Consider the following 26,735-nt stretch of genomic DNA (forward strand, 5'->3'; position numbering starts at 1 on the left):
ATTTGGAAAACTACTTTTTTCTGTTCATATTATAACTAAATGGATTTTAAAGGTTTCACTCAGCCAATATATATCATTCACAATTTATTAATGAATTTTACAAAAAAACACCATAAATTTTATATTTAAACATGTAAAAACTATTTGTTTTACATTTGGAAGAAAATAATTGTAGAAAAACAATTTATAATTAAACCTTTGTGTTTGGATTTTTTGAGTAAAAGTTTCTCAAAGGCTCTCCTGCACCATTCTCAATGCAAATCATTCCCACACCTATGGGAAGAGATAGGTGAACGTTGTGTAGATGATTTGTGTTTGCTGGGGCCATGGCTAGTGGTGACACCATGGCAGGTGTTGATGGCATGGCTGGAGATGACGCAATGGCTTATGGTGATGCCATGGCTGGTGGTGACGCCATGGCTGGTGATGACGCCATGGCTTTTGGTGATGCAATGGCTGGTGGTGATGCAATAGCTAGTGATGATGCCATTGCTTGGGTCAACGCCATGGCTGGTGATGACACCATGGATGGTGATGACGCCATGGCTGATGATGACGTTATGGCTGGTGGTGACGCCATGGCTGGTGGTGATGCCATACCTGGTGATGACGCCATGGCTGGTGGTGACGCCATGGCTTGCAGTGACGCTATTGCTGGTGATAACGCCATGGCTGGTGGAGACGCCATTGCTGGTGATGATGCCATGGGTGGTGGTGTGGCCATGGCTGGTGGTGACGCCATGGCTGGTGATGACGCCATACCTGTTGGTGAGGCCATGGCTTGTGGTGGTGACGCCATGGCTGGTGGGGAGGCCATGGCTGGTGGTGAAGCCATGGCTGGTGGTGACGACATGGATGGTGATGATGCCATGGGTGGTGGTGTGGCCATGGCTGTGGTGACGCCATGGCTGGTGATGACGCCATACCTGTTGGTGAGGCCATGGCTTGTGGTGGTGATGCCATGGCTGGTGGTGAGGCCATTGCTGGTGGTGACGCCATGGCTGGTGGTGACGACATGGATGGTGATGACAACATGGCTGGTGGAGAGGCCATGGCGGGTGGTGAGACCATGACTGGTGGTGACGATTCGATGGCTGGTGGTGACGCAATAGCTGGTAGTGACGTAATGGCTGGTGGTGATGCCATGGATGGTGGTGATGCCATGGCTGAAGGTGATGCCATGGATGGTGGTGATGCCATGTCTGGTGGTGACGATGCGATTGCTGGTGGTGACGCCATGCCTGGTGGTGACGATGTCATGGCTGGTGGTGACGATGCCATTGCTGGTGGTGACGATGCCATGGCTGGTGGTGACGCCATGGCTGGTGGTGACACAATGGCTGGTGGTAATACCTGTCGGAAAATCCGACACCATTTAATAATCATACAGATAATAGCTGTATTGTATAAACAAGTTACCCATAGAAAACGTAACTTGTAGTGGAATTACCATCTAAAGAAAACGGGATATCATCACCACATGCCATTATAAATTCACCAGCTATTCTGCTGGGAATTATTCTTAAATACATTAGTCTTTGGACTTTACCATCATAAAACATCTCATATAAATTAACTTAATTATCAGTATTAAAGTAGAGTAAATGTGATCCATCTATCACTTATTGACATCTGGACAATGTAAGCTAGGCGTCAGAGGAAGGCGGGGCAGCCATTGTTATTGTCACCTCCGAGACGCGTGGAGCAAATTCGGCTCCTATTATATCTGGACAATGTCAGCCAGTAGCGTCAGTAGTATGGAGTGTTAGACATTGTTGATATCAGACCAGAGGCTCACGGGAACAAATTCGGCTCCTGTTAATTTTACTTGGACGTAGTGTTATGGAAACCAAAGGTGTACCATTATCAACACGCTGTCAACAAATCAAGTTAAGTGTTCTTTCCGAAACCCATTATCTATCATTAGTGGCCATTAATGTCATTGGGTAGGGTTAGCCGGTTAGAGCACGAGATAGCCTCAAACTAAAGGTAATTAAGCCAGGTCTTTATTGTTCCATGTACAGTGTTTCTCTGATATACCTGTCATATATAGGATTCTGGCTTTACAGCTAGTGCCCTTTTAACAGGTCAAGACGAGGAAGTATCTTTTGTGCATCAGTTACCATGGTGATGGAAGCTACCTCAAAGAGGGAAAATGTGGTGTCTACATCCTGGTTATACCTGGTGGACTTAAGGCCTGCTGTACAATAAGATAAGGAACCTCTTCAATGTATGTAGTCTAATACTGTAGTTTGATTGGCTGCATATATATAAATTAATATAAACCCCCCTAATGTGTAGAGGATCGATTTGTGAGATTATTGCAGAAATACAGTCCACTTATCATTATACAAATTGCTATCGAAGTATATAAATTAATGTAAATATAAATTCTATATATATTCATATAAATTAAATAAATATAAATCTCACAGGTCGGTTCCCACATTATTTGGTCATCTTCGAACCGGATGACGGATTATTTGATCCTTTGAACCCACATTTGGTCATCTTAGTACCGGATGAACCAGTTAACCAGTGGATTCATTAAATAAACTAGTGCAGTGTGATTTAAACAAAGGCCAGCCAGTCATAGACAGCGGCGTTGCCTCGTGGGAGCTCAGGAGCCCCCCCTCAACTGAGTTCAGCTTCGTCAGCGGTTTCATGCACACCCACAGATATTTGGTGGCGTGTTATTTCGTGAAATGACAGCGCTAATATAGAAGCCAGCCAAATTAGTGACTGTGTCTTCGCGAGATTGTTCACGGATTTCGTGGTGTTACATTTCGCGAGAGATTATCTACGAATTTTGTGGAGTTTATTTCACGAGGTCACTAATAATATTTAATACTTCTAGATAATATTAGAAGTTTCATAGAGGCAATTAAGAGGCTATTATCAATAATTGTATATATTATTTCTCCAAAATAGAGATTTATTTAATATATATTGCACTAGTGTTCACAGTATAATATTTACTAATTACCAACCCACAACAGGGTAGGATATGACTAGTTGAACTATTATTGTTCATCCTAGTCCCATTATTACCATAGTCAGTTGTACTATATTGATCAACCTAACACCATTAATGAATGGTGCAGACCTTATTTTGGGTGTAATTTTTATCAACTCGAATTGAGTTGTATATATAATAATTTACTTATGATCATTACACCTTTGAGTGATTAATTAGTGTCTCTACCATCCTAGGGTGATATAGAGGAGCTAACCTAAAGGTACTTCCAGTGACACTGGTTTATCACTCAAATCATTAGTGTGTATGATTGTATATATATATATATATAATGTGTATTAATTTTAAGTGCTAACCTCTAGTAGAGGTAGGATTATTGCCTAGTGAGTGCAGAATTTACCCTAGGCTATCATTAGAGCTTGTTCAGTATTATGAGCGGCCCAAGTACAAGTCCCACAAGGCTTCACCAACTAGCCAGTATGGATAATGCAGGGAGAATGAAAAGAACCCTTGCAGGTCTTAAAGGCCACTTAACAAGACAGATCAAGAAATGTGAAGATTTGTCACAACAATCTCAAGTTGATTATGCTGACCTGGAAAGCTATTATCAAGCAGCTGCAGGTAAATTTGAGCAAATCAAATACCAAATAGCTCTCCTTGTGGGGACAGACTACTACCATCGATTCATCGGTAGCCCTACTAAATATCAGGGCATAACCATGTTAAACTCTGCAGGAGGTAAATTACTCTCAGGCCCAGTATCAAGCCTGAGGAGACCTATGGCTGCAGATAAACAATACCAGTAGAAATCTAAATTTGTCAGCTGATTATATTTCTCCAGTAGCATTATACTAAGGAGATTACAGCTGACTATACCAACAGAGGTTGATGTTAGTATCATCATATAAAGCTGAAGATGAGTACATGAGGCCTCAGTGGCAAATCAGTGAACAGTAGCCTAAACCAACTACAAGTCACTGCGACCAATGTCACTGAACCCACTGCAGTCTCAGAACCATACTTTACTTTAATGATGAGCTATTCAATCTTCTGAATCAATTAACTAAATTAAACCCCAATAAATCTGATGACTGATTTGATACATTTATTATTTAATCAAGATGTATTCCATGGGCCTCAGTGTTTATATATCAGTGACCAGTTACCTGAACAAACTTCAAGTTATATCTAATGTCACTGATCTCACTGCAGTCCCTGAATCATACTTGACTGTAGTACTTGATCACATCCAGTCTTCTGGGTTAAATAATATGTATTAGGCTTGAATATTAGCCTTTCAAGAGTTGACAGGGAAATGAAATCGCATTAGACTTCTAACCCCTGCAACTCAGTACGGGACATCCGTCCTGTACGAACAGACGCACAAATGTGTGATTACTAACTACTAACATCAAATTAATCTAATAATTCGAAGGAGGAGTATCGGTGTTCGTCTGTTCTAATTAGGACTTCGACCCGTGAGCAGCCCCTGGGGAATTATGTCGGAAAATCCGACACCATTTAATAATCATACAGATAATAGCTGTATTGTATAAACAAGTTACCCATAGAAAACGTAACTTGTAGTGGAATTACCGTCTAAAGAAAACGGGATATCATCACCACATACCATTATAAATTCACCAGCTATTCTGCTGGGAATTATTCTTAAATACATTAGTCTTTGGACTTTACCATCATAAAACATCTCATATAAATTAACTTAATTATCAGTATTAAAGTAGAGTAAATGTGACCCTTCTATCACTTATTGACATCTGGACAATGTAAGCTAGGCATCAGAGGAAGGAGGGGCAGCCATTGTTATTGTCACCTCCGAGACGCGTGGAGCAAATTCGGCTCCTATTATATCTGGACAATGTCAGCCAGTAGCGTCAGTAGTATGGAGTGTTAGACATTGTTGATATCAGACCAGAGGCTCACGGGAGCAAATTCGGCTCCTGTTAATTTTACTTGGACGTAGTGTTATGGAAACCAAAGGTGTACCATTATCAACGCGCTGTCAACAAATCAAGTTAAGTGTTCTTTCCGAAACCCATTATCTATCATTAGTGGCCATTAATGTCATTGGGTAGGGTTAGCCGGTTAGAGCACGAGATAAAACTAAAGGTAATTAAGCCAGGTCTTTATTGTTCCATGTACAGTGTTTCTCTGATATACCTGTCATATATAGGATTCTGGCTTTACAGCTAGCGCCCTTTTAACAGGTCAAGACGAGGAAGTATCTTTTGTGCATCAGTTACCATGGTGATGGAAGCTACCTCAAAGAGGGAAAATGTGGTGTCTACATCCTGGTTATACCTGGTGGACTTAAGGCCTGCTGTACAATAAGATAAGGAACCTCTTCAATGTATGTAGTCTAATACTGTAGTTTGATTGGCTGCATATATATAAATTAATGTAAACCCCCCTAATGTGTAGAGGATCGATTTGTGAGATTATTGCAGAAATACAGTCCACTTATCATTATACAAATTGCTATCGAAGTATATAAATTAATGTAAATATAAATTCTATATATATTCATATAAATTAAATAAATATAAATCTCACAGGTCGGTTCCCACAATACCATTGCTGGTAGTAACGCCATGGTTGGTGGTGACGCCATGGCTGGTGATGATGCCATGGCTGTTGGTAACATCATGGCTGCTGGTGACGATGTGATGGCTGGTGGTGACGTCATTGCTGGTATTGACGATGCCATAGCTGGTGGTGACGATGCAATGGCTAGTGGTGACGATGCAATGGTTGGTGGTGACGATGCCATGGCTGGAGGTGACGCCATGGTTGGTTAGGACTCCATGGCTAGTGGTGACGCCATGGCAGGTGATGATGGCATGGCTGGAGGTGATGCAATGGCTTATGGTGATGCCATGGCTTTTAAAGATGCAATGGGTTGGTGGTGACACAATGGCTGAAGGTGACACAATGGCTGGTGGTAATGCAATGATTGGTGGTGACGCCATGGCTGGTGATGATGCAATAGCTAGTGATGATGCCATTGCTGGGGTCAACGCCATGGCTGGAGATGACGCCATGGCTGGTGATGACGCCAGGGCTGATGATGACGTTATGACTGGTGGTGATGCCATAGCTGGTGAAGACGCCATGGCTGGTTGTGACGCCATGGCTTGCAGTGACGCTATTGCTGGTGATAACGCCATGGCTGCTGGAGATGCCATTGCTGGTGATGATGCCATGGGTGGTGATGTGGCCATGGCTGGTGGTGACGCCATGGCTGGTGATGACGCCATACCTGTTGGTGAGGCCATGGCTTGTGGTGGTGACGCCATGGCAGGTGGGGAGGCCATGGTTGGTGGTGACGCCATGGCTGGTGATGATGCCATGGCTGTTGGTAACATCATGGCTGCTGGTGACGATGTGATGGCTGGTGGTGACGTCATTGCTGGTATTGACGATGCCATAGCTGGTGGTGACGATGCAATGGCTGGTGGTGACGATGCAATAGTTGGTGGTGACGATGCCATGGCTGGAGGTGACGCCATGGTTGGTTAGGACTCCATGGCTAGTGGTGACGCCATGGCAGGTGATGATGGCATGGCTGGAGATGACGCAATGGCTTATGGTGATGCCATGGCTTTTAGAGATGCAATGGGTTGGTGGTGACACAATGGCTGAAGGTGACACAATGGCTGGTGGTAATGCAATGACTGGTGGTGACGCCATGGCTGGAGATGACGCCATGGCTTTTGGTGATGCAATGGCTGGTGGTGACGCCATAGCTGGTGGTGACGCAATAGCTAGTGATGATGCCATTGCTGGGGTCAACGCCATGGCTGGTGATGACGCCACGGCTGGTGATGGCGCCAGGGCTTATGATGACGTTATGGCTGGTGGTGACGCCATGGCTGGTGGTGATGCCATAGCTGGTGAAGACGCCATGGCTTGCAGTGACGCTATTGCTGGTGATAACGCCATGGCTGGTGGAGACGCCATTGCTGGTGATGATGCCATGGGTGGTGGTGTGGCCATGGCTGGTGGTGACGCCATGGCTGGTGATGACGCCATACCTGTTGGTGAGGCCATGGCTTGTGGTGGTGATGGCATGGCTGGTGGGGAGGCCATGGCTGGTGGTGAAGCCATGGCTGGTGGTGACGACATGGATGGTGATGACAACGTGGCTGGTGGTGACGCCATTGCTGGTGGTGACGCAATGGCTGGTGGTGACGCAATAGCTGGTAGTGACGTAATGGCTGGTGGTGATGCCATGGATGGTGGTGATGCCATGGCTGAAGGTGATGCCATGGATAGTGGTGATGCCATGTCTGGTGGTGACGATGCGATTGCTGGTGGTGACGCCATGCCTGGTGGTGACGATGCCATGGCTGGTGGTGACGATGCGATGGCTGGTGGTGACGACATGGCTGGTAATGACGATGCAATGGCTGGTGGTGACGATGCCATTGCTAGTGGTGACGATGCCATCGCTGGTGGTGACGATGCCATGGCTGGTGGTGACGCCATGGCTGGTGGTGACACAATGGCTGGTCGTGACGCAATGGCTGGTGGTGAACCAATGGCTGGTGGTGATGCCATGGCTGGTGGTGATGCCATGGCTGGTGGTGACGCCATGTCTGTTGGTGACGATGCGATGGCTGGTGGTGACGATGCCATGGCTGATGGTGACGATGCGATTGCTGGTGGTGACGCCATTATTGGTGGTGACGATGCCATGGCTAGTGGTGACGATGCAATGGTTGGTGGTGAGGCCTTGGCTGGTGGTGACTATGCCATGGCTGGTGGTGACGATGCATTGGTTGGTGGTGACGATGCCATGGCTGGTGGGGATGCCATTGCTGGTGATGATGCCATTGCTGGTGATGACGTCATGGCTGGTGGTGACGCCATGGCTGGTGATGACGCCATACCTGTTGGTGAGGCCATGGCTTGTGGTGGTGACGGCATGGCTGGTGGGGAGGCCATGGCTGGTGGTGAAGCCATGGCTGGTGGTGACGACATGGATGGTGATGATGCCATGGGTGGTGGTGTGGCCATGGCTGGTGGTGACGCCATGGCTGGTGATGACGCCATACCTGTTGGTGAGGCCATGGCTTGTGGTGGTGATGCCATGGCTGGTGGTGAGGCAATTGCTGGTGGTGACACCATGGCTGGTGGTGACGACATGGATGGTGATGACAACGTGGCTGGTGGTGACGCCATTGCTGGTGGTGACGCAATGGCTGGTGGTGACGCAATAGCTGGTAGTGACGTAATGGCTGGTGGTGATGCCATGGATGGTGGTGATGCCATGGCTGAAGGTGATGCCATGGATAGTGGTGATGCCATGTCTGGTGGTGACGATGCGATTGCTGGTGGTGACGCCATGCCTGGTGGTGACGCCATGCCTGGTGGTGACGATGCCATGGCTGGTGGTGACGATGCGATGGCTGGTGGTGACGACATGGCTGGTAATGACGATGCAATGGCTGGTGGTGACGATGCCATTGCTAGTGGTGACGATGCCATCGCTGGTGGTGACGATGCCATGGCTGGTGGTGACGCCATGGCTGGTGGTGACACAATGGGTGGTGGTGACGCAATGGCTGGTGGTGAACCAATGGCTGGTGGTGATGCCATGGCTGGTGGTGATGCCATGGCTGGTGGTGACGCCATGTCTGTTGGTGACGATGCGATGGCTGGTGGTGACGATGCCATGGCTGATGGTGACGATGCCATTGCTGGTGGTGACGCCATTATTGGTGGTGACGATGCCATTTCTAGTGGTGACGATGCAATGGTTGGTGGTGAGGCCTTGGCTGGTGGTGACTATGCCATGGCTGGTGGTGACGATGCATTGGTTGGTGGTGACGATGCCATGGCTGGTGGGGATGCCATTGCTGGTGATGATGCCATTGCTGGTGGTGACGTCATGGCTGGTGGTGACGCCAATGCTTGTGATGACGCCATGGCTGGTGGTGATACCATGGCTGATGATGACCCAATGGCTGGTGATGACGCCATGGCTGATGGTGACGCCATAGCTAGTGTTGACGCCATGGCTGGTGATGACATTTCTGGTGATGACGTAATGGCTGGTGATGACACAATGGCTGGTGATGACGCCAATGCTGGTGGTGATATTATGGCTGGTGTTGACGCCATGGTTGGTGGTGACGCCATGGCTGGTGATGATGCCATGGCTGGTGATAATGCAATGGCTGGTGATGACGCCATGGCTGGTGGTGATACCATTGCTGGTAGTGACGCCATGCTTGGTGATGACGCCATGGCTGGTGATGATGCCATGGCTGGTGGTGACATCATGGCTGCTGGTGACGATGCGATGGCTGGTGGTGACGCCATTGCTAGTATTGACGATGCCATGGCTGGTGGTGTCGATGCAATGGCTGGTGGTGACGATGCAATGGCTGGTGGCTACGAGGCCATGGCTGGAGGTGACGCCATGGCTGGTTAGGACTCCATTGCTAGTGGTGACTCCATGGCAGGTGATGATGGCATGGCTGGAGATGACGCAATGGCTGGTGGTGATGCTATGGCTGGTGATGACGCCATGGCTGGTAGTGACGCCCATGGCTGGTGGTGATACCATAGCTGGTGGTGATGTCATTGCTGGTGAGGACGCCATGGCTGGTGATAACGTTATTGCTGGTGGTGACGCCATGGCTGGTGGTGACGCCATAGCTGGTGATGACGCCATGGCTTTTGGTGATGCAATGGCTGGTGGTGACGCCATAGCTGGTGGTGACGCAATAGCTAGTGATGATGCCATTGCTGGGGTCAACGCCATGGCTGGTTATGACGCCATGGCTGGTGATGACGCCAGGGCTTATTATGACGTTATGGCTGGTGGTGACGCCATGGCTGGTGGTGATGCCATAGCTGGTGAAGACGCCATGGCTGGTGGTGACGCCATGGCTTGCAGTGACGCTATTGCTGGTGATAACGCCATGGCTGGTGGAGACGCCATTGCTGGTGATGATGCCATGGGTGGTGGTGTGGCCATGGCTGGTGGTGACGCCATGGCTGGTGATGACGTCATACCTGTTGGTGAGGCCATGGCTTGTGGTGGTGACGGCATGGCTGGTGGGGAGGCCATGGCTGGTGGTGAAGCCATGGCTGGTGGTGACGACATGGATGGTGATGATGCCATGGGTGGTGGTGTGGCCATGGCTGGTGGTGACGCCATGGCTGGTGATGACGCCATACCTGTTGGTGAGGCCATGGCTTGTGGTGGTGATGCCATGGCTGGTGGTGAGGCCATTGCTGGTGGTGACACCATGGCTGGTGGTGACGACATGGATGGTGATGACAACGTGGCTGGTGGTGACGCCATTGCTGGTGGTGACGCAATGGCTGGTGGTGACGCAATAGCTGGTAGTGACGTAATGGCTGGTGGTGATGCCATGGATGGTGGTGATGCCATGGCTGAAGGTGATGCCATGGATAGTGGTGATGCCATGTCTGGTGGTGACGATGCGATTGCTGGTGAGGACGCCATGGCTGGTGATAACGTTATTGCTGGTGGTGACGCCATGGCTGGTGGTGACGCCATAGCTGGTGATGACGCCATGGCTTTTGGTGATGCAATGGCTGGTGGTGACGCCATAGCTGGTGGTGACGTAATAGCTAGTGATGATGCCATTGCTGGGGTCAACGCCATGGCTGGTTATGACGCCATGGCTGGTGATGACGCCAGGGCTTATTATGACGTTATGGCTGGTGGTGACGCCATGGCTGGTGGTGATGCCATAGCTGGTGAAGACGCCATGGCTGGTGGTGACGCCATGGCTTGCAGTGACGCTATTGCTGGTGATAACGCCATGGCTGGTGGAGACGCCATTGCTGGTGATGATGCCATGGGTGGTGGTGTGGCCATGGCTGGTGGTGACGCCATGGCTGGTGATGACGCCATACCTGTTGGTGAGGCCATGGCTTGTGGTGGTGACGGCATGGCTGGTGGGGAGGCCATGGCTGGTGGTGAAGCCATGGCTGGTGGTGACGACATGGATGGTGATGATGCCATGGGTGGTGGTGTGGCCATGGCTGGTGGTGACGCCATGGCTGGTGATGACGCCATACCTGTTGGTGAGGCCATGGCTTGTGGTGGTGATGCCATGGCTGGTGGTGAGGCCATTGCTGGTGGTGACACCATGGCTGGTGGTGACGACATGGATGGTGATGACAACGTGGCTGGTGGTGACGCCATTGCTGGTGGTGACGCAATGGCTGGTGTTGACGCAATAGCTGGTAGTGACGTAATGGCTGGTGGTGATGCCATGGATGGTGGTGATGCCATGGCTGAAGGTGATGCCATGGATAGTGGTGATGCCATGTCTGGTGGTGACGATGCGATTGCTGGTGGTGACGCCATGCCTGGTGGTGACGATGCCATGGCTGGTGGTGACGATGCGATGGCTGGTGGTGACGACATGGCTGGTAATGACGATGCAATGGCTGGTGGTGACGATGCCATTGCTAGTGGTGACGATGCCATCGCTGGTGGTGACGATGCCATGGCTGGTGGTGACGCCATGGCTGGTGGTGACACAATGGCTGGTGGTGACGCAATGGCTGGTGGTGACGATGCCATGGCTGGTGGTGACGATGCGATGGCTGGTGGTGACGACATGGCTGGTAATGACGATGCAATGGCTGGTGGTGACGATGCCATTGCTAGTGGTGACGATGCCATCGCTGGTGGTGACGATGCCATGGCTGGTGGTGACGCCATGGCTGGTGGTGACACAATGGCTGGTGGTGACGCAATGGCTGGTGGTGAACCAATGGCTGGTGGTGATGCCATGGCTGGTGGTGATGCCATGGCTGGTGGTGACGCCATGTCTGTTGGTGACGATGCGATGGCTGGTGGTGACGATGCCATGGCTGATGGTGACGATGCGATTGCTGGTGGTGACGCCATTATTGGTGGTGACGATGCCATGGCTAGTGGTGACGATGCAATGGTTGGTGGTGAGGCCTTGGCTGGTGGTGACTATGCCATGGCTGGTGGTGACGATGCATTGGTTGGTGGTGACGATGCCATGGCTGGTGGGGATGCCATTGCTGGTGATGATGCCATTGCTTATGGTGACGTCATGGCTGGTGGTGACGCCAATGCTTGTGATGACGCCATGGCTGGTGGTGATACCATGGCTGATGATGACCCAATGGCTGGTGATGACGCCATGGCTGATGGTGACGCCATAGCTAGTGTTGACGCCATGGCTGGTGATGACATTTCTGGTGATGACGTAATGGCTGGTGATGACACAATAGCTGGTGATGACGCCAATGCTGGTGGTGATATTATGGCTGGTGTTGACGCCATGGTTGGTGGTGACGCCATGGCTGGTGATGATGCCATGGCTGGTGATAATGCAATGGCTTGTGATGACGCCATGGCTGGTGGTGATACCATTGCTGGTAGTGACGCCTTGCTTGGTGATGACGCCATGGCTGGTGATGATGCCATGGCTGGTGGTGACATCATGGCTGCTGGTGACGATGCGATGGCTGGTGGTGACGCCATGCCTGGTGGTGACGATGCCATGGCTGGTGGTGATGATGCGATGGCTGGTGGTGACGACATGGCTGGTAATGACGATGCAATGGCTGGTGGTGACGATGCCATTGCTAGTGGTGACGATGCCATCGCTGGTGGTGACGATGCCATGGCTGGTGGTGACGCCATGGCTGGTGGTGACACAATGGCTGGTGGTGACGCAATGGCTGGTGGTGAACCAATGGCTGGTGGTGATGCCATGGCTGGTGGTGATGCCATGGCTGGTGGTGACGCCATGTCTGTTGGTGACGATGCGATGGCTGGTGGTGACGATGCCATGGCTGATGGTGACGATGCGATTGCTGGTGGTGACGATACCATTTCTAGTGGTGACGATGCAATGGTTGGTGGTGAGGCCTTGGCTGGTGGTGACTATGCCATGGCTGGTGGTGACGATGCATTGGTTGGTGGTGACGATGCCATGGCTGGTGGGGATGCCATTGCTGGTGATGATGCCATTGCTGGTGGTGACGTCATGGCTGGTGGTGACGCCAATGCTTGTGATGACGCCATGGCTGGTGGTGATACCATGGCTGATGATGACCCAATGGCTGGTGATGACGCCATGTCTGATGGTGACGCCATAGCTAGTGTTGACGCCATGGCTGGTGATGACATTTCTGGTGATGACGTAATGGCTGGTGATGACACAATGGCTGGTGATGACGCCAATGCTGGTGGTGATATTATGGCTGGTGTTGACGCCATGGTTGGTGGTGACGCCATGGCTGGTGATGATGCCATGGCTGGTGCTAATGCAATGGCTGGTGATGACGCCATGACTGGTGGTGATACCATTGCTGGTAGTGACGCCATGCTTGGTGATGACGCCATGGCTGGTGATGATGCCATGGCTGGTGGTGACATCATGGCTGCTGGTGACGATGCGATGGCTGGTGGTGACGCTATTGCTAGTATTGACGATGCCATGGCTGGTGGTGTCGATGCAATGGCTGGTGGTGACGATGCAATGGCTGGTGGCTACGAGGCCATGGCTGGTGGTGACGCCATGGCTGGTGATGACGCCATTCCTGTTGGTGAGGCCATGGCTTGTGGTGGTGATGCCATGGCTGGTGGTGAGGCCATTGCTGGCGGTGACACCATGGCTGGTTGTGACGACATGGATGGTGATGACAACGTGGCTGGTGGTGACGCCATTGCTGGTGGTGACGCAATGGCTGGTGGTGACGCAGTAGCTGGTAGTGACGTAATGGCTGGTGGTGATGCCATGGATGGTGGTGATGCCATGGCTGAAGGTGATGCCATGGATAGTGGTGATGCCATGTCTGGTGGTGACGATGCGATTGCTGGTGGTGACGCCATGCCTGGTGGTGACGATGCCATGGCTGGTGGTGACGATGCGATGGCTGGTGGTGACGACATGGCTGGTAATGACGATGCAATGGCTGGTGGTGACGATGCCATTGCTAGTGGTGACGATGCCATCACTGGTGGTGACGATGCCATGGCTGGTGGTGACGCCATGGCTGGTGGTGACACAATGGGTGGTGGTGACGCAATGGCTGGTGGTGAACCAATGGCTGGTGGTGATGCCATGGCTGGTGGTGATGCCATGGCTGGTGGTGACGCCATGTCTGTTGGTGACGATGCGATGGCTGGTGGTGACGATGCCATGGCTGATGGTGACGATGCGATTGCTGGTGGTGACGCCATTATTGGTGGTGACGATATCATGGCTAGTGGTGACGATGCGATTGCTGGTGGTGACGCCATTATTGGTGGTGACTATGCCATGGCTGGTGGTGACGATGCATTGGTTGGTGGTGACGATGCCATGGCTGGTGGGGATGCCATTGCTGGTGATGATCCCATTGCTGGTGGTGACGTCATGGCTGGTGGTGACGCCAATGCTTGTGATGACGCCATGGCTGGTGGTGATACCATGGCTGATGATGACCCAATGGCTGGTGATGACGCCATGGCTGATGGTGACGCCATGGCTAGTGTTGACGCCATGGCTGGTGATGACATTTCTGGTGAAGACGTAATGGCTGGTGATGACACAATGGCTGGTGATGACGCCAATGCTGGTGGTGATATTATGGCTGGTGTTGACGCCATGGTTGGTGGTGACGCCATGGCTGGTGATGATGCCATGGCTGGTGATAATGCAATTTCTGGTGATGACGCCATGGTTGGTGGTGATACCATTGCTGGTAGTGACGCCATGCTTGGTGATGACGCCATGGCTGGTGATGATGCCATGGCTGGTGGTGACATCATGGCTGCTGGTGACGATGCGATGGCTGGTGGTGACGCCATTGCTAGTATTGACGATGCCATGGCTGGTGGTGTCGATGCAATGGCTGGTGGTGACGATGCAATGGCTGGTGGCTACGAGGCCATGGCTGGAGGTGACGCTATGGCTGGTTAGGACTCCATTGCTAGTGGTGACTCCATGGCAGGTGATGATGGCATGGCTGGAGATGACGCAATGGCTGGTGGTGATGCTATGGCTGGTGATGACGCCATGGCTGGTAGTGACGCCCATGGCTGGTGGTGATACCATAGCTGGTGGTGATGTCATTGCTGGTGAGGACGCCATGGCTGGTGATAACGTTATTGCTGGTGGTGACGCCATGGCTGGTGGTGACGCCATAGCTGGTGATGACGCCATGGCTTTTGGTGATGCAATGGCTGGTGGTGACGCCATAGCTGGTGGTGACGCAATAGCTAGTGATGATGCCATTGCTGGGGTCAACGCCATGGCTGGTTATGACGCCATGGCTGGTGATGACGCCAGGGCTTATTATGACGTTATGGCTGGTGGTGACGCAATGGCTGGTGGTGATGCCATAGCTGGTGAAGACGCCATGGCTGGTGGTGACGCCATGGCTTGCAGTGACGCTATTGCTGGTGATAACGCCATGGCTGGTGGAGACGCCATTGCTGGTGATGATGCCATGGGTGGTGGTGTGGCCATGGCTGGTGGTGACGCCATGGCTGGTGATGACGTCATACCTGTTGGTGAGGCCATGGCTTGTGGTGGTGACGGCATGGCTGGTGGGGAGGCCATGGCTGGTGGTGAAGCCATGGCTGGTGGTGACGACATGGATGGTGATGATGCCATGGGTGGTGGTGTGGCCATGGCTGGTGGTGACGCCATGGCTGGTGATGACGCCATACCTGTTGGTGAGGCCATGGCTTGTGGTGGTGATGCCATGGCTGGTGGTGAGGCCATTGCTGGTGGTGACACCATGGCTGGTGGTGACGACATGGATGGTGATGACAACGTGGCTGGTGGTGACGCCATTGCTGGTGGTGACGCAATGGCTGGTGGTGACGCAATAGCTGGTAGTGACGTAATGGCTGGTGGTGATGCCATGGATGGTGGTGATGCCATGGCTGAAGGTGATGCCATGGATAGTGGTGATGCCATGTCTGGTGGTGACGATGCGATTGCTGGTGAGGACGCCATGGCTGGTGATAACGTTATTGCTGGTGGTGACGCCATGGCTGGTGGTGACGCCATAGCTGGTGATGACGCCATGGCTTTTGGTGATGCAATGGCTGGTGGTGACGCCATAGCTGGTGGTGACGTAATAGCTAGTGATGATGCCATTGCTGGGGTCAACGCCATGGCTGGTTATGACGCCATGGCTGGTGATGACGCCAGGGCTTATTATGACGTTATGGCTGGTGGTGACGCCATGGCTGGTGGTGATGCCATAGCTGGTGAAGACGCCATGGCTGGTGGTGACGCCATGGCTTGCAGTGACGCTATTGCTGGTGATAACGCAATGGCTGGTGGAGACGCCATTGCTGGTGATGATGCCATGGGTGGTGGTGTGGCCATGGCTGGTGGTGACGCCATGGCTGGTGATGACGCCATACCTGTTGGTGAGGCCATGGCTTGTGGTGGTGACGGCATGGCTGGTGGGGAGGCCATGGCTGGTGGTGAAGCCATGGCTGGTGGTGACGACATGGATGGTGATGATGCCATGGGTGGTGGTGTGGCCATGGCTGGTGGTGACGCCATGGCTGGTGATGACGCCATACCTGTTGGTGAGGCCATGGCTTGTGGTGGTGATGCCATGGCTAGTGGTGAGGCCATTGCTGGTGGTGACACCATGGCTGGTGGTGACGACATGGATGGTGATGACAACGTGGCTGGTGGTGACGCCATTGCTGGTGGTGACGCAATGGCTGGTGTTGACGCAATAGCTGGTAGTGACTTAATGGCTGGTGGTGATGCCATGGATGGTGGTGATGCCATGGCTGAAGGTGATGCCATGGATAGTGGTGATGCCATGTCTGGTGGTGACGATGCGATTGCTGGTGGTGACGCCATGCCTGGTGGTGACGATGCCATGGCTGGTGGTGACGATGCGATGGCTGGTGGTGACGACATGGCTGGTAATGACGATGCAATGGCTGGTGGTGACGATGCCATTGCTAGTGGTGACGATGCCATCGCTGGTGGTGACGATGCCATGGCTGGTGGTGACGCCATGGCTGGTGGTGACACAATGGCTGGTGGTGACGCAATGGCTGGTGGTGACGATGCCATGGCTGGTGGTGACGATGCGATGGCTGGTGGTGACGACATGGCTGGTAATGACGATGCAATGGCTGGTGGTGACGATGCCATTGCTAGTGGTGACGATGCCATCGCTGGTGGTGACGATGCCATGGCTGGTGGTGACGCCATGGCTGGTGGTGACACAATGGCTGGTGGTGACGCAATGGCTGGTGGTGAACCAATGGCTGGTGGTGATGCCATGGCTGGTGGTGATGCCATGGCTGGTGGTGACGCCATGTCTGTTGGTGACGATGCGATGGCTGGTGGTGACGATGCCATGGCTGATGGTGACGATGCGATTGCTGGTGGTGACGCCATTATTGGTGGTGACGATGCCATGGCTAGTGGTGACGATGCAATGGTTGGTGGTGAGGCCTTGGCTGGTGGTGACTATGCCATGGCTGGTGGTGACGATGCATTGGTTGGTGGTGACGATGCCATGGCTGGTGGGGATGCCATTGCTGGTGATGATGCCATTGCTTATGGTGACGTCATGGCTGGTGGTGACGCCAATGCTTGTGATGACGCCATGGCTGGTGGTGATACCATGGCTGATGATGACCCAATGGCTGGTGATGACGCCATGGCTGATGGTGACGCCATAGCTAGTGTTGACGCCATGGCTGGTGATGACATTTCTGGTGATGACGTAATGGCTGGTGATGACACAATAGCTGGTGATGACGCCAATGCTGGTGGTGATATTATGGCTGGTGTTGACGCCATGGTTGGTGGTGACGCCATGGCTGGTGATGATGCCATGGCTGGTGATAATGCAATGGCTTGTGATGACGCCATGGCTGGTGGTGATACCATTGCTGGTAGTGACGCCTTGCTTGGTGATGACGCCATGGCTGGTGATGATGCCATGGCTGGTGGTGACATCATGGCTGCTGGTGACGATGCGATGGCTGGTGGTGACGCCATGCCTGGTGGTGACGATGCCATGGCTGGTGGTGATGATGCGATGGCTGGTGGTGACGACATGGCTGGTAATGACGATGCAATGGCTGGTGGTGACGATGCCATTGCTAGTGGTGACGATGCCATCGCTGGTGGTGACGATGCCATGGCTGGTGGTGACGCCATGGCTGGTGGTGACACAATGGCTGGTGGTGACGCAATGGCTGGTGGTGAACCAATGGCTGGTGGTGATGCCATGGCTGGTGGTGATGCCATGGCTGGTGGTGACGCCATGTCTGTTGGTGACGATGCGATGGCTGGTGGTGACGATGCCATGGCTGATGGTGACGATGCGATTGCTGGTGGTGACGCCATTATTGGTGGTGACGATACCATTTCTAGTGGTGACGATGCAATGGTTGGTGGTGAGGCCTTGGCTGGTGGTGACTATGCCATGGCTGGTGGTGACGATGCATTGGTTGGTGGTGACGATGCCATGGCTGGTGGGGATGCCATTGCTGGTGATGATGCCATTGCTGGTGGTGACGTCATGGCTGGTGGTGACGCCAATGCTTGTGATGACGCCATGGCTGGTGGTGATACCATGGCTGATGATGACCCAATGGCTGGTGATGACGCCATGTCTGATGGTGACGCCATAGCTAGTGTTGACGCCATGGCTGGTGATGACATTTCTGGTGATGACGTAATGGCTGGTGATGACACAATGGCTGGTGATGACGCCAATGCTGGTGGTGATATTATGGCTGGTGTTGACGCCATGGTTGGTGGTGACGCCATGGCTGGTGATGATGCCATGGCTGGTGCTAATGCAATGGCTGGTGATGACGCCATGACTGGTGGTGATACCATTGCTGGTAGTGACGCCATGCTTGGTGATGACGCCATGGCTGGTGATGATGCCATGGCTGGTGGTGACATCATGGCTGCTGGTGACGATGCGATGGCTGGTGGTGACGCCATTGCTAGTATTGACGATGCCATGGCTGGTGGTGTCGATGCAATGGCTGGTGGTGACGATGCAATGGCTGGTGGCTACGAGGCCATGGCTGGTGGTGACGCCATGGCTGGTGATGACGCCATTCCTGTTGGTGAGGCCATGGCTTGTGGTGGTGATGCCATGGCTGGTGGTGAGGCCATTGCTGGTGGTGACACCATGGCTGGTTGTGACGACATGGATGGTGATGACAACGTGGCTGGTGGTGACGCCATTGCTGGTGGTGACGCAATGGCTGGTGGTGACGCAGTAGCTGGTAGTGACGTAATGGCTGGTGGTGATGCCATGGATGGTGGTGATGCCATGGCTGAAGGTGATGCCATGGATAGTGGTGATGCCATGTCTGGTGGTGACGATGCGATTGCTGGTGGTGACGCCATGCCTGGTGGTGACGATGCCATGGCTGGTGGTGACGATGCGATGGCTGGTGGTGACGACATGGCTGGTAATGACGATGCAATGGCTGGTGGTGACGATGCCATTGCTAGTGGTGACGATGCCATCGCTGGTGGTGACGATGCCATGGCTGGTGGTGACGCCATGGCTGGTGGTGACACAATGGGTGGTGGTGACGCAATGGCTGGTGGTGAACCAATGGCTGGTGGTGATGCCATGGCTGGTGGTGATGCCATGGCTGGTGGTGACGCCATGTCTGTTGGTGACGATGCGATGGCTGGTGGTGACGATGCCATGGCTGATGGTGACGATGCGATTGCTGGTGGTGACGCCATTATTGGTGGTGACGATGTCATGGCTAGTGGTGACGATGCGATTGCTGGTGGTGACGCCATTATTGGTGGTGACTATGCCATGGCTGGTGGTGACGATGCATTGGTTGGTGGTGACGATGCCATGGCTGGTGGGGATGCCATTGCTGGTGATGATCCCATTGCTGGTGGTGACGTCATGGCTGGTGGTGACGCCAATGCTTGTGATGACGCCATGGCTGGTGGTGATACCATGGCTGATGATGACCCAATGGCTGGTGATGACGCCATGGCTGATGGTGACGCCATGGCTAGTGTTGACGCCATGGCTGGTGATGACATTTCTGGTGATGACGTAATGGCTGGTGATGACACAATGGCTGGTGATGACGCCAATGCTGGTGGTGATATTATGGCTGGTGTTGACGCCATGGTTGGTGGTGACGCCATGGCTGGTGATGATGCCATGGCTGGTGATAATGCAATTTCTGGTGATGACGCCATGGTTGGTGGTGATACCATTGCTGGTAGTGACGCCATGCTTGGTGATGACGCCATGGCTGGTGATGATGCCATGGCTGGTGGTGACATCATGGCTGCTGGTGACGATGCGATGGCTGGTGGTGACGCCATTGCTAGTATTGACGATGCCATGGCTGGTGGTGTCGATGCAATGGCTGGTGGTGACGATGCAATGGCTGGTGGCTACGAGGCCATGGCTGGAGGTGACGCTATGGCTGGTTAGGACTCCATTGCTAGTGGTGACTCCATGGCAGGTGATGATGGCATGGCTGGAGATGACGCAATGGCTGGTGGTGATGCTATGGCTGGTGATGACGCCATGGCTGGTAGTGACGCCCATGGCTGGTGGTGATACCATAGCTGGTGGTGATGTCATTGCTGGTGAGGACGCCATGGCTGGTGATAACGTTATTGCTGGTGGTGACGCCATGGCTGGTGGTGACGCCATAGCTGGTGATGACGCCATGGCTTTTGGTGATGCAATGGCTGGTGGTGACGCCATAGCTGGTGGTGACGCAATAGCTAGTGATGATGCCATTGCTGGGGTCAACGCCATGGCTGGTTATGACGCCATGGCTGGTGATGACGCCAGGGCTTATGATGACGTTATGGCTGGTGGTGACGCCATGGCTGGTGGTGATGCCATAGCTGGTGAAGACGCCATGGCTGGTGGTGACGCCATGGCTTGCAGTGACGCTATTGCTGGTGATAACGCCATGGCTGGTGGAGACGCCATTGCTGGTGATGATGCCATGGGTGGTGGTGTGGCCATGGCTGGTGGTGACGCCATGGCTGGTGATGACGCCATACCTGTTGGTGAGGCCATGGCTTGTGGTGGTGATGCCATGGCTGGTGGTGAGGCCATTGCTGGTGGTGACACCATGGCTGGTGGTGACGACATGGATGGTGATGACAACGTGGCTGGTGGTGACGCCATTGCTGGTGGTGACGCAATGGCTGGTGGTGACGCAGTAGCTGGTAGTGACGTAATGGCTGGTGGTGATGCCATGGATGGTGGTGATGCCATGGCTGAAGGTGATGCCATGGATAGTGGTGATGCCATGTCTGGTGGTGACGATGCGATTGCTGGTGGTGACGCCATGCCTGGTGGTGACGATGCCATGGCTGGTGGTGACGATGCGATGGCTGGTGGTGACGACATGGCTGGTAATGACGATGCAATGGCTGGTGGTGACGATGCCATTGCTAGTGGTGACGATGCCATCGCTGGTGGTGACGATGCCATGGCTGGTGGTGACGCCATGGCTGGTGGTGACACAATGGCTGGTGGTGACGCAATGGCTGGTGGTGAACCAATGGCTGGTGGTGATGCCATGGCTGGTGGTGATGCCATGGCTGGTGGTGACGCCATGTCTGTTGGTGACGATGCGATGGCTGGTGGTGACGATGCCATGGCTGATGGTGACGATGCGATTGCTGGTGGTGACGCCATTATTGGTGGTGACGATGCCATGGCTAGTGGTGACGCCATGGCTGGTGGTGACACAATGGCTGGTGGTGACGCAATGGCTGGTGGTGAACCAATGGCTGGTGGTGATGCCATGGCTGGTGGTGATGCCATGGCTGGTGGTGACGCCATGTCTGTTGGTGACGATGCGATGGCTGGTGGTGACTATGCCATGGCTGGTGGTGACGATGCATTGGTTGGTGGTGACGATGCCATGGCTGGTGGGGATGCCATTGCTGGTGCTGATGCCATTGCTGGTGGTGACGTCATGGCTGGTGGTGACGCCAATGCTTGTGATGACGCCATGGCTGGTGATGACATTTCTGGTGATGACGTAATGGCTGGTGATGACCCAATCACCATGGCTGATGATGACCCAATGGCTGGTGATGACGCCATGGCTGATGGTGACGCCATGGCTAGTGTTGACACCATGGCTGGTGATGACATTTCTGGTGATGACGTAATGGCTGGTGATGACACAATGGCTGGTGATGACGCCAATGCTGGTGGTGATATTATATCTGGTGTTGACGCCATGGTTGGTGGTGACGCCATGGCTGGTGATGATGCCATGGCTGGTGATAATGCAATGGCTGGTGATGACGCCATGGTTGGTGGTGATACCATTGCTGGTAGTGACGCCATGCTTGGTGATGACGCCATGGCTGGTGATGATGCCATGGCTGGTGGTGACATCATGGCTGCTGGTGACGATGCGATGGCTGGTGGTGACGCCATTGCTAGTATTGTCGATGCCATGGCTGGTGGTGTCGATGCAATGGCTGGTGGTGACGATGCAATGGCTGGTGGCTACGAGGCCATGGCTGGTGGTGACGCCATGGCTGGTGATGACGCCATTCCTGTTGGTGAGGCCATGGCTTGTGGTGGTGATGCCATGGCTGGTGGTGAGGCCATTGCTGGTGGTGACACCATGGCTGGTTGTGACGACATGGATGGTGATGACAACGTGGCTGGTGGTGACGCCATTGCTGGTGGTGACGCAATGGCTGGTGGTGACGCAGTAGCTGGTAGTGACGTAATGGCTGGTGGTGATGCCATGGATGGTGGTGATGCCATGGCTGAAGGTGATGCCATGGATAGTGGTGATGCCATGTCTGGTGGTGACGATGCGATTGCTGGTGGTGACGCCATGCCTGGTGGTGACGATGCCATGGCTGGTGGTGACGATGCGATGGCTGGTGGTGACGACATGGCTGGTAATGACGATGCAATGGCTGGTGGTGACGATGCCATTGCTAGTGGTGACGATGCCATCGCTGGTGGTGACGATGCCATGGCTGGTGGTGACGCCATGGCTGGTGGTGACACAATGGGTGGTGGTGACGCAATGGCTGGTGGTGAACCAATGGCTGGTGGTGATGCCATGGCTGGTGGTGATGCCATGGCTGGTGGTGACGCCATGTCTGTTGGTGACGATGCGATGGCTGGTGGTGACGATGCCATGGCTGATGGTGACGATGCGATTGCTGGTGGTGACGCCATTATTGGTGGTGACGATGTCATGGCTAGTGGTGACGATGCGATTGCTGGTGGTGACGCCATTATTGGTGGTGACTATGCCATGGCTGGTGGTGACGATGCATTGGTTGGTGGTGACGATGCCATGGCTGGTGGGGATGCCATTGCTGGTGATGATCCCATTGCTGGTGGTGACGTCATGGCTGGTGGTGACGCCAATGCTTGTGATGACGCCATGGCTGGTGGTGATACCATGGCTGATGATGACCCAATGGCTGGTGATGACGCCATGGCTGATGGTGACGCCATGGCTAGTGTTGACGCCATGGCTGGTGATGACATTTCTGGTGATGACGTAATGGCTGGTGATGACACAATGGCTGGTGATGACGCCAATGCTGGTGGTGATATTATGGCTGGTGTTGACGCCATGGTTGGTGGTGACGCCATGGCTGGTGATGATGCCATGGCTGGTGATAATGCAATTTCTGGTGATGACGCCATGGTTGGTGGTGATACCATTGCTGGTAGTGACGCCATGCTTGGTGATGACGCCATGGCTGGTGATGATGCCATGGCTGGTGGTGACATCATGGCTGCTGGTGACGATGCGATGGCTGGTGGTGACGCCATTGCTAGTATTGACGATGCCATGGCTGGTGGTGTCGATGCAATGGCTGGTGGTGACGATGCAATGGCTGGTGGCTACGAGGCCATGGCTGGAGGTGACGCTATGGCTGGTTAGGACTCCATTGCTAGTGGTGACTCCATGGCAGGTGATGATGGCATGGCTGGAGATGACGCAATGGCTGGTGGTGATGCTATGGCTGGTGATGACGCCATGGCTGGTAGTGACGCCCATGGCTGGTGGTGATACCATAGCTGGTGGTGATGTCATTGCTGGTGAGGACGCCATGGCTGGTGATAACGTTATTGCTGGTGGTGACGCCATGGCTGGTGGTGACGCCATAGCTGGTGATGACGCCATGGCTTTTGGTGATGCAATGGCTGGTGGTGACGCCATAGCTGGTGGTGACGCAATAGCTAGTGATGATGCCATTGCTGGGGTCAACGCCATGGCTGGTTATGACGCCATGGCTGGTGATGACGCCAGGGCTTATGATGACGTTATGGCTGGTGGTGACGCCATGGCTGGTGGTGATGCCATAGCTGGTGAAGACGCCATGGCTGGTGGTGACGCCATGGCTTGCAGTGACGCTATTGCTGGTGATAACGCCATGGCTGGTGGAGACGCCATTGCTGGTGATGATGCCATGGGTGGTGGTGTGGCCATGGCTGGTGGTGACGCCATGGCTGGTGATGACGCCATACCTGTTGGTGAGGCCATGGCTTGTGGTGGTGATGCCATGGCTGGTGGTGAGGCCATTGCTGGTGGTGACACCATGGCTGGTGGTGACGACATGGATGGTGATGACAACGTGGCTGGTGGTGACGCCATTGCTGGTGGTGACGCAATGGCTGGTGGTGACGCAGTAGCTGGTAGTGACGTAATGGCTGGTGGTGATGCCATGGATGGTGGTGATGCCATGGCTGAAGGTGATGCCATGGATAGTGGTGATGCCATGTCTGGTGGTGACGATGCGATTGCTGGTGGTGACGCCATGCCTGGTGGTGACGATGCCATGGCTGGTGGTGACGATGCGATGGCTGGTGGTGACGACATGGCTGGTAATGACGATGCAATGGCTGGTGGTGACGATGCCATTGCTAGTGGTGACGATGCCATCGCTGGTGGTGACGATGCCATGGCTGGTGGTGACGCCATGGCTGGTGGTGACACAATGGCTGGTGGTGACGCAATGGCTGGTGGTGAACCAATGGCTGGTGGTGATGCCATGGCTGGTGGTGATGCCATGGCTGGTGGTGACGCCATGTCTGTTGGTGACGATGCGATGGCTGGTGGTGACGATGCCATGGCTGATGGTGACGATGCGATTGCTGGTGGTGACGCCATTATTGGTGGTGACGATGCCATGGCTAGTGGTGACGCCATGGCTGGTGGTGACACAATGGCTGGTGGTGACGCAATGGCTGGTGGTGAACCAATGGCTGGTGGTGATGCCATGGCTGGTGGTGATGCCATGGCTGGTGGTGACGCCATGTCTGTTGGTGACGATGCGATGGCTGGTGGTGACTATGCCATGGCTGGTGGTGACGATGCATTGGTTGGTGGTGACGATGCCATGGCTGGTGGGGATGCCATTGCTGGTGCTGATGCCATTGCTGGTGGTGACGTCATGGCTGGTGGTGACGCCAATGCTTGTGATGACGCCATGGCTGGTGGTGATACCATGGCTGATGATGACCCAATGGCTGGTGATGACGCCATGGCTGATGGTGACGCCATGGCTAGTGTTGACACCATGGCTGGTGATGACATTTCTGGTAATGACGTAATGGCTGGTGATGACACAATGGCTGGTGATGACGCCAATGCTGGTGGTGATATTATATCTGGTGTTGACGCCATGGTTGGTGGTGACGCCATGGCTGGTGATGATGCCATGGCTGGTGATAATGCAATGGCTGGTGATGACGCCATGGTTGGTGGTGATACCATTGCTGGTAGTGACGCCATGCTTGGTGATGACGCCATGGCTGGTGATGATGCCATGGCTGGTGGTGACATCATGGCTGCTGGTGACGATGCGATGGCTGGTGGTGACGCCATTGCTAGTATTGACGATGCCATGGCTGGTGGTGTCGATGCAATGGCTGGTGGTGACGATGCAATGGCTGGTGGCTACGAGGCCATGGCTGGAGGTGACGCCATGGCTGGTTAGGACTCCATTGCTAGTGGTGACTCCATGGCAGGTGATGATGGCATGGCTGGAGATGACGCAATGGCTGGTGGTGATGCTATGGCTGGTGATGACGCCATGGCTGGTAGTGACGCCCATGGCTGGTGGTGATACCATAGCTGGTGGTGATGTCATTGCTGGTGAGGACGCCATGGCTGGTGATAACGTTATTGCTGGTGGTGACGCCATGGCTGGTGGTGACGCCATAGCTGGTGATGACGCCATGGCTGATGGTGACGCCATTGCTTGCAGTGACGCCATTGCTGGTGATAACGGCATGGTTAGTGGAGACGCCATTGCTGGTGATGATGCCATTGCTGGTGGTTACGCAATGGCTGGTGATGATGATATGGTTGGTGGTGACGCGAAGGCTGGTGGTGACGCCATGGCTGGTGGTGACGCCATTGCTGGTGATGATGCCATAGCTGGTGGTGACGCCATGAGTGGTGATGACACTATTACTGGTGGTGACGCTATTACTGGTGGTGACGCCATTGGTGATAATGCCATGGCTGGTGGTGACGCAATGGCTGGTGATGACGCTATGGCAGATAGTGACGCGATGGCTGGTGGTGACGCCATTGCTGGTGGTGATGCCATGTCTGGTGGTGACCCCATGGCTGGTGTTGACGCCATGGCTGGTGGTGATGCTATGGCTGGCGTTGACGCCATGGCTGGTAGTGACGCCTATGGCTGGTGGTGATGCCATGGCAGGTGGTAACGCC

The 26,735-nt window shown here is 53.6% G+C and overlaps 12 protein-coding genes across 12 annotated transcripts; all 12 read left to right on the forward strand.

The window, feature by feature from the left end:
* Positions 1 to 326: 326 nt before the first annotated feature.
* LOC138353394 (golgin subfamily A member 6-like protein 2) lies at positions 327 to 5,796 on the forward strand. Its single transcript, XM_069306399.1, has 2 exons — positions 327 to 932; positions 5,554 to 5,796. The coding sequence occupies exons 1-2, from the start codon at positions 327 to 329 to the stop codon at positions 5,794 to 5,796; spliced, it is 849 nt and encodes a 282-aa protein (XP_069162500.1).
* Positions 5,797 to 5,911: 115 nt separating this feature from the next.
* Positions 5,912 to 6,517, forward strand: LOC138353395 (golgin subfamily A member 6-like protein 2). The gene has a single exon (XM_069306400.1). It carries the CDS (start codon positions 5,912 to 5,914, stop codon positions 6,515 to 6,517), a length of 606 nt encoding a protein of 201 aa, XP_069162501.1.
* Positions 6,518 to 6,554: 37 nt separating this feature from the next.
* Positions 6,555 to 9,437, forward strand: LOC138353396 (uncharacterized PE-PGRS family protein PE_PGRS54-like). Its single transcript, XM_069306401.1, has 2 exons — positions 6,555 to 8,862; positions 9,004 to 9,437. Exons 1-2 carry the CDS (start codon positions 6,555 to 6,557, stop codon positions 9,435 to 9,437), a joined length of 2,742 nt encoding a protein of 913 aa, XP_069162502.1.
* Positions 9,438 to 9,474: 37 nt separating this feature from the next.
* LOC138353397 (uncharacterized PE-PGRS family protein PE_PGRS54-like) lies at positions 9,475 to 14,940 on the forward strand. The gene is made up of 3 exons (XM_069306402.1): positions 9,475 to 12,991; positions 13,133 to 14,365; positions 14,549 to 14,940. Exons 1-3 carry the CDS (start codon positions 9,475 to 9,477, stop codon positions 14,938 to 14,940), a joined length of 5,142 nt encoding a protein of 1,713 aa, XP_069162503.1.
* A 37-nt stretch (positions 14,941 to 14,977) lies between these two features.
* Positions 14,978 to 20,037, forward strand: LOC138353398 (uncharacterized PE-PGRS family protein PE_PGRS54-like). Its single transcript, XM_069306403.1, has 3 exons — positions 14,978 to 18,512; positions 18,654 to 19,843; positions 20,032 to 20,037. The coding sequence occupies exons 1-3, from the start codon at positions 14,978 to 14,980 to the stop codon at positions 20,035 to 20,037; spliced, it is 4,731 nt and encodes a 1,576-aa protein (XP_069162504.1).
* A 4-nt stretch (positions 20,038 to 20,041) lies between these two features.
* On the forward strand, positions 20,042 to 20,461 carry LOC138353399 (golgin subfamily A member 6-like protein 2). Its single transcript, XM_069306405.1, has one exon. The coding sequence runs from the start codon at positions 20,042 to 20,044 to the stop codon at positions 20,459 to 20,461; it is 420 nt and encodes a 139-aa protein (XP_069162506.1).
* A 37-nt stretch (positions 20,462 to 20,498) lies between these two features.
* LOC138353400 (golgin subfamily A member 6-like protein 2) lies at positions 20,499 to 21,724 on the forward strand. Its single transcript, XM_069306406.1, has 2 exons — positions 20,499 to 21,614; positions 21,719 to 21,724. Exons 1-2 carry the CDS (start codon positions 20,499 to 20,501, stop codon positions 21,722 to 21,724), a joined length of 1,122 nt encoding a protein of 373 aa, XP_069162507.1.
* Positions 21,725 to 21,764: 40 nt separating this feature from the next.
* LOC138353401 (golgin subfamily A member 6-like protein 2) lies at positions 21,765 to 23,509 on the forward strand. Its single transcript, XM_069306407.1, has 2 exons — positions 21,765 to 23,315; positions 23,504 to 23,509. Exons 1-2 carry the CDS (start codon positions 21,765 to 21,767, stop codon positions 23,507 to 23,509), a joined length of 1,557 nt encoding a protein of 518 aa, XP_069162508.1.
* Positions 23,510 to 23,513: 4 nt separating this feature from the next.
* LOC138353402 (golgin subfamily A member 6-like protein 2) lies at positions 23,514 to 23,933 on the forward strand. Its single transcript, XM_069306408.1, has one exon. The coding sequence runs from the start codon at positions 23,514 to 23,516 to the stop codon at positions 23,931 to 23,933; it is 420 nt and encodes a 139-aa protein (XP_069162509.1).
* A 37-nt stretch (positions 23,934 to 23,970) lies between these two features.
* On the forward strand, positions 23,971 to 25,196 carry LOC138353403 (golgin subfamily A member 6-like protein 2). Its single transcript, XM_069306409.1, has 2 exons — positions 23,971 to 25,086; positions 25,191 to 25,196. The coding sequence occupies exons 1-2, from the start codon at positions 23,971 to 23,973 to the stop codon at positions 25,194 to 25,196; spliced, it is 1,122 nt and encodes a 373-aa protein (XP_069162510.1).
* A 40-nt stretch (positions 25,197 to 25,236) lies between these two features.
* On the forward strand, positions 25,237 to 25,992 carry LOC138353404 (golgin subfamily A member 6-like protein 2). Its single transcript, XM_069306410.1, has one exon. It carries the CDS (start codon positions 25,237 to 25,239, stop codon positions 25,990 to 25,992), a length of 756 nt encoding a protein of 251 aa, XP_069162511.1.
* Positions 25,993 to 26,029: 37 nt separating this feature from the next.
* On the forward strand, positions 26,030 to 26,713 carry LOC138353405 (circumsporozoite protein-like). The gene has a single exon (XM_069306412.1). The coding sequence runs from the start codon at positions 26,030 to 26,032 to the stop codon at positions 26,711 to 26,713; it is 684 nt and encodes a 227-aa protein (XP_069162513.1).
* Positions 26,714 to 26,735: the final 22 nt, after the last annotated feature.

The sequence above is a fragment of the Procambarus clarkii genome, chromosome 57 (genome assembly GCF_040958095.1).
Source record: "Procambarus clarkii isolate CNS0578487 chromosome 57, FALCON_Pclarkii_2.0, whole genome shotgun sequence".
Classification (NCBI taxonomy): domain Eukaryota; kingdom Metazoa; phylum Arthropoda; class Malacostraca; order Decapoda; family Cambaridae; genus Procambarus; species Procambarus clarkii.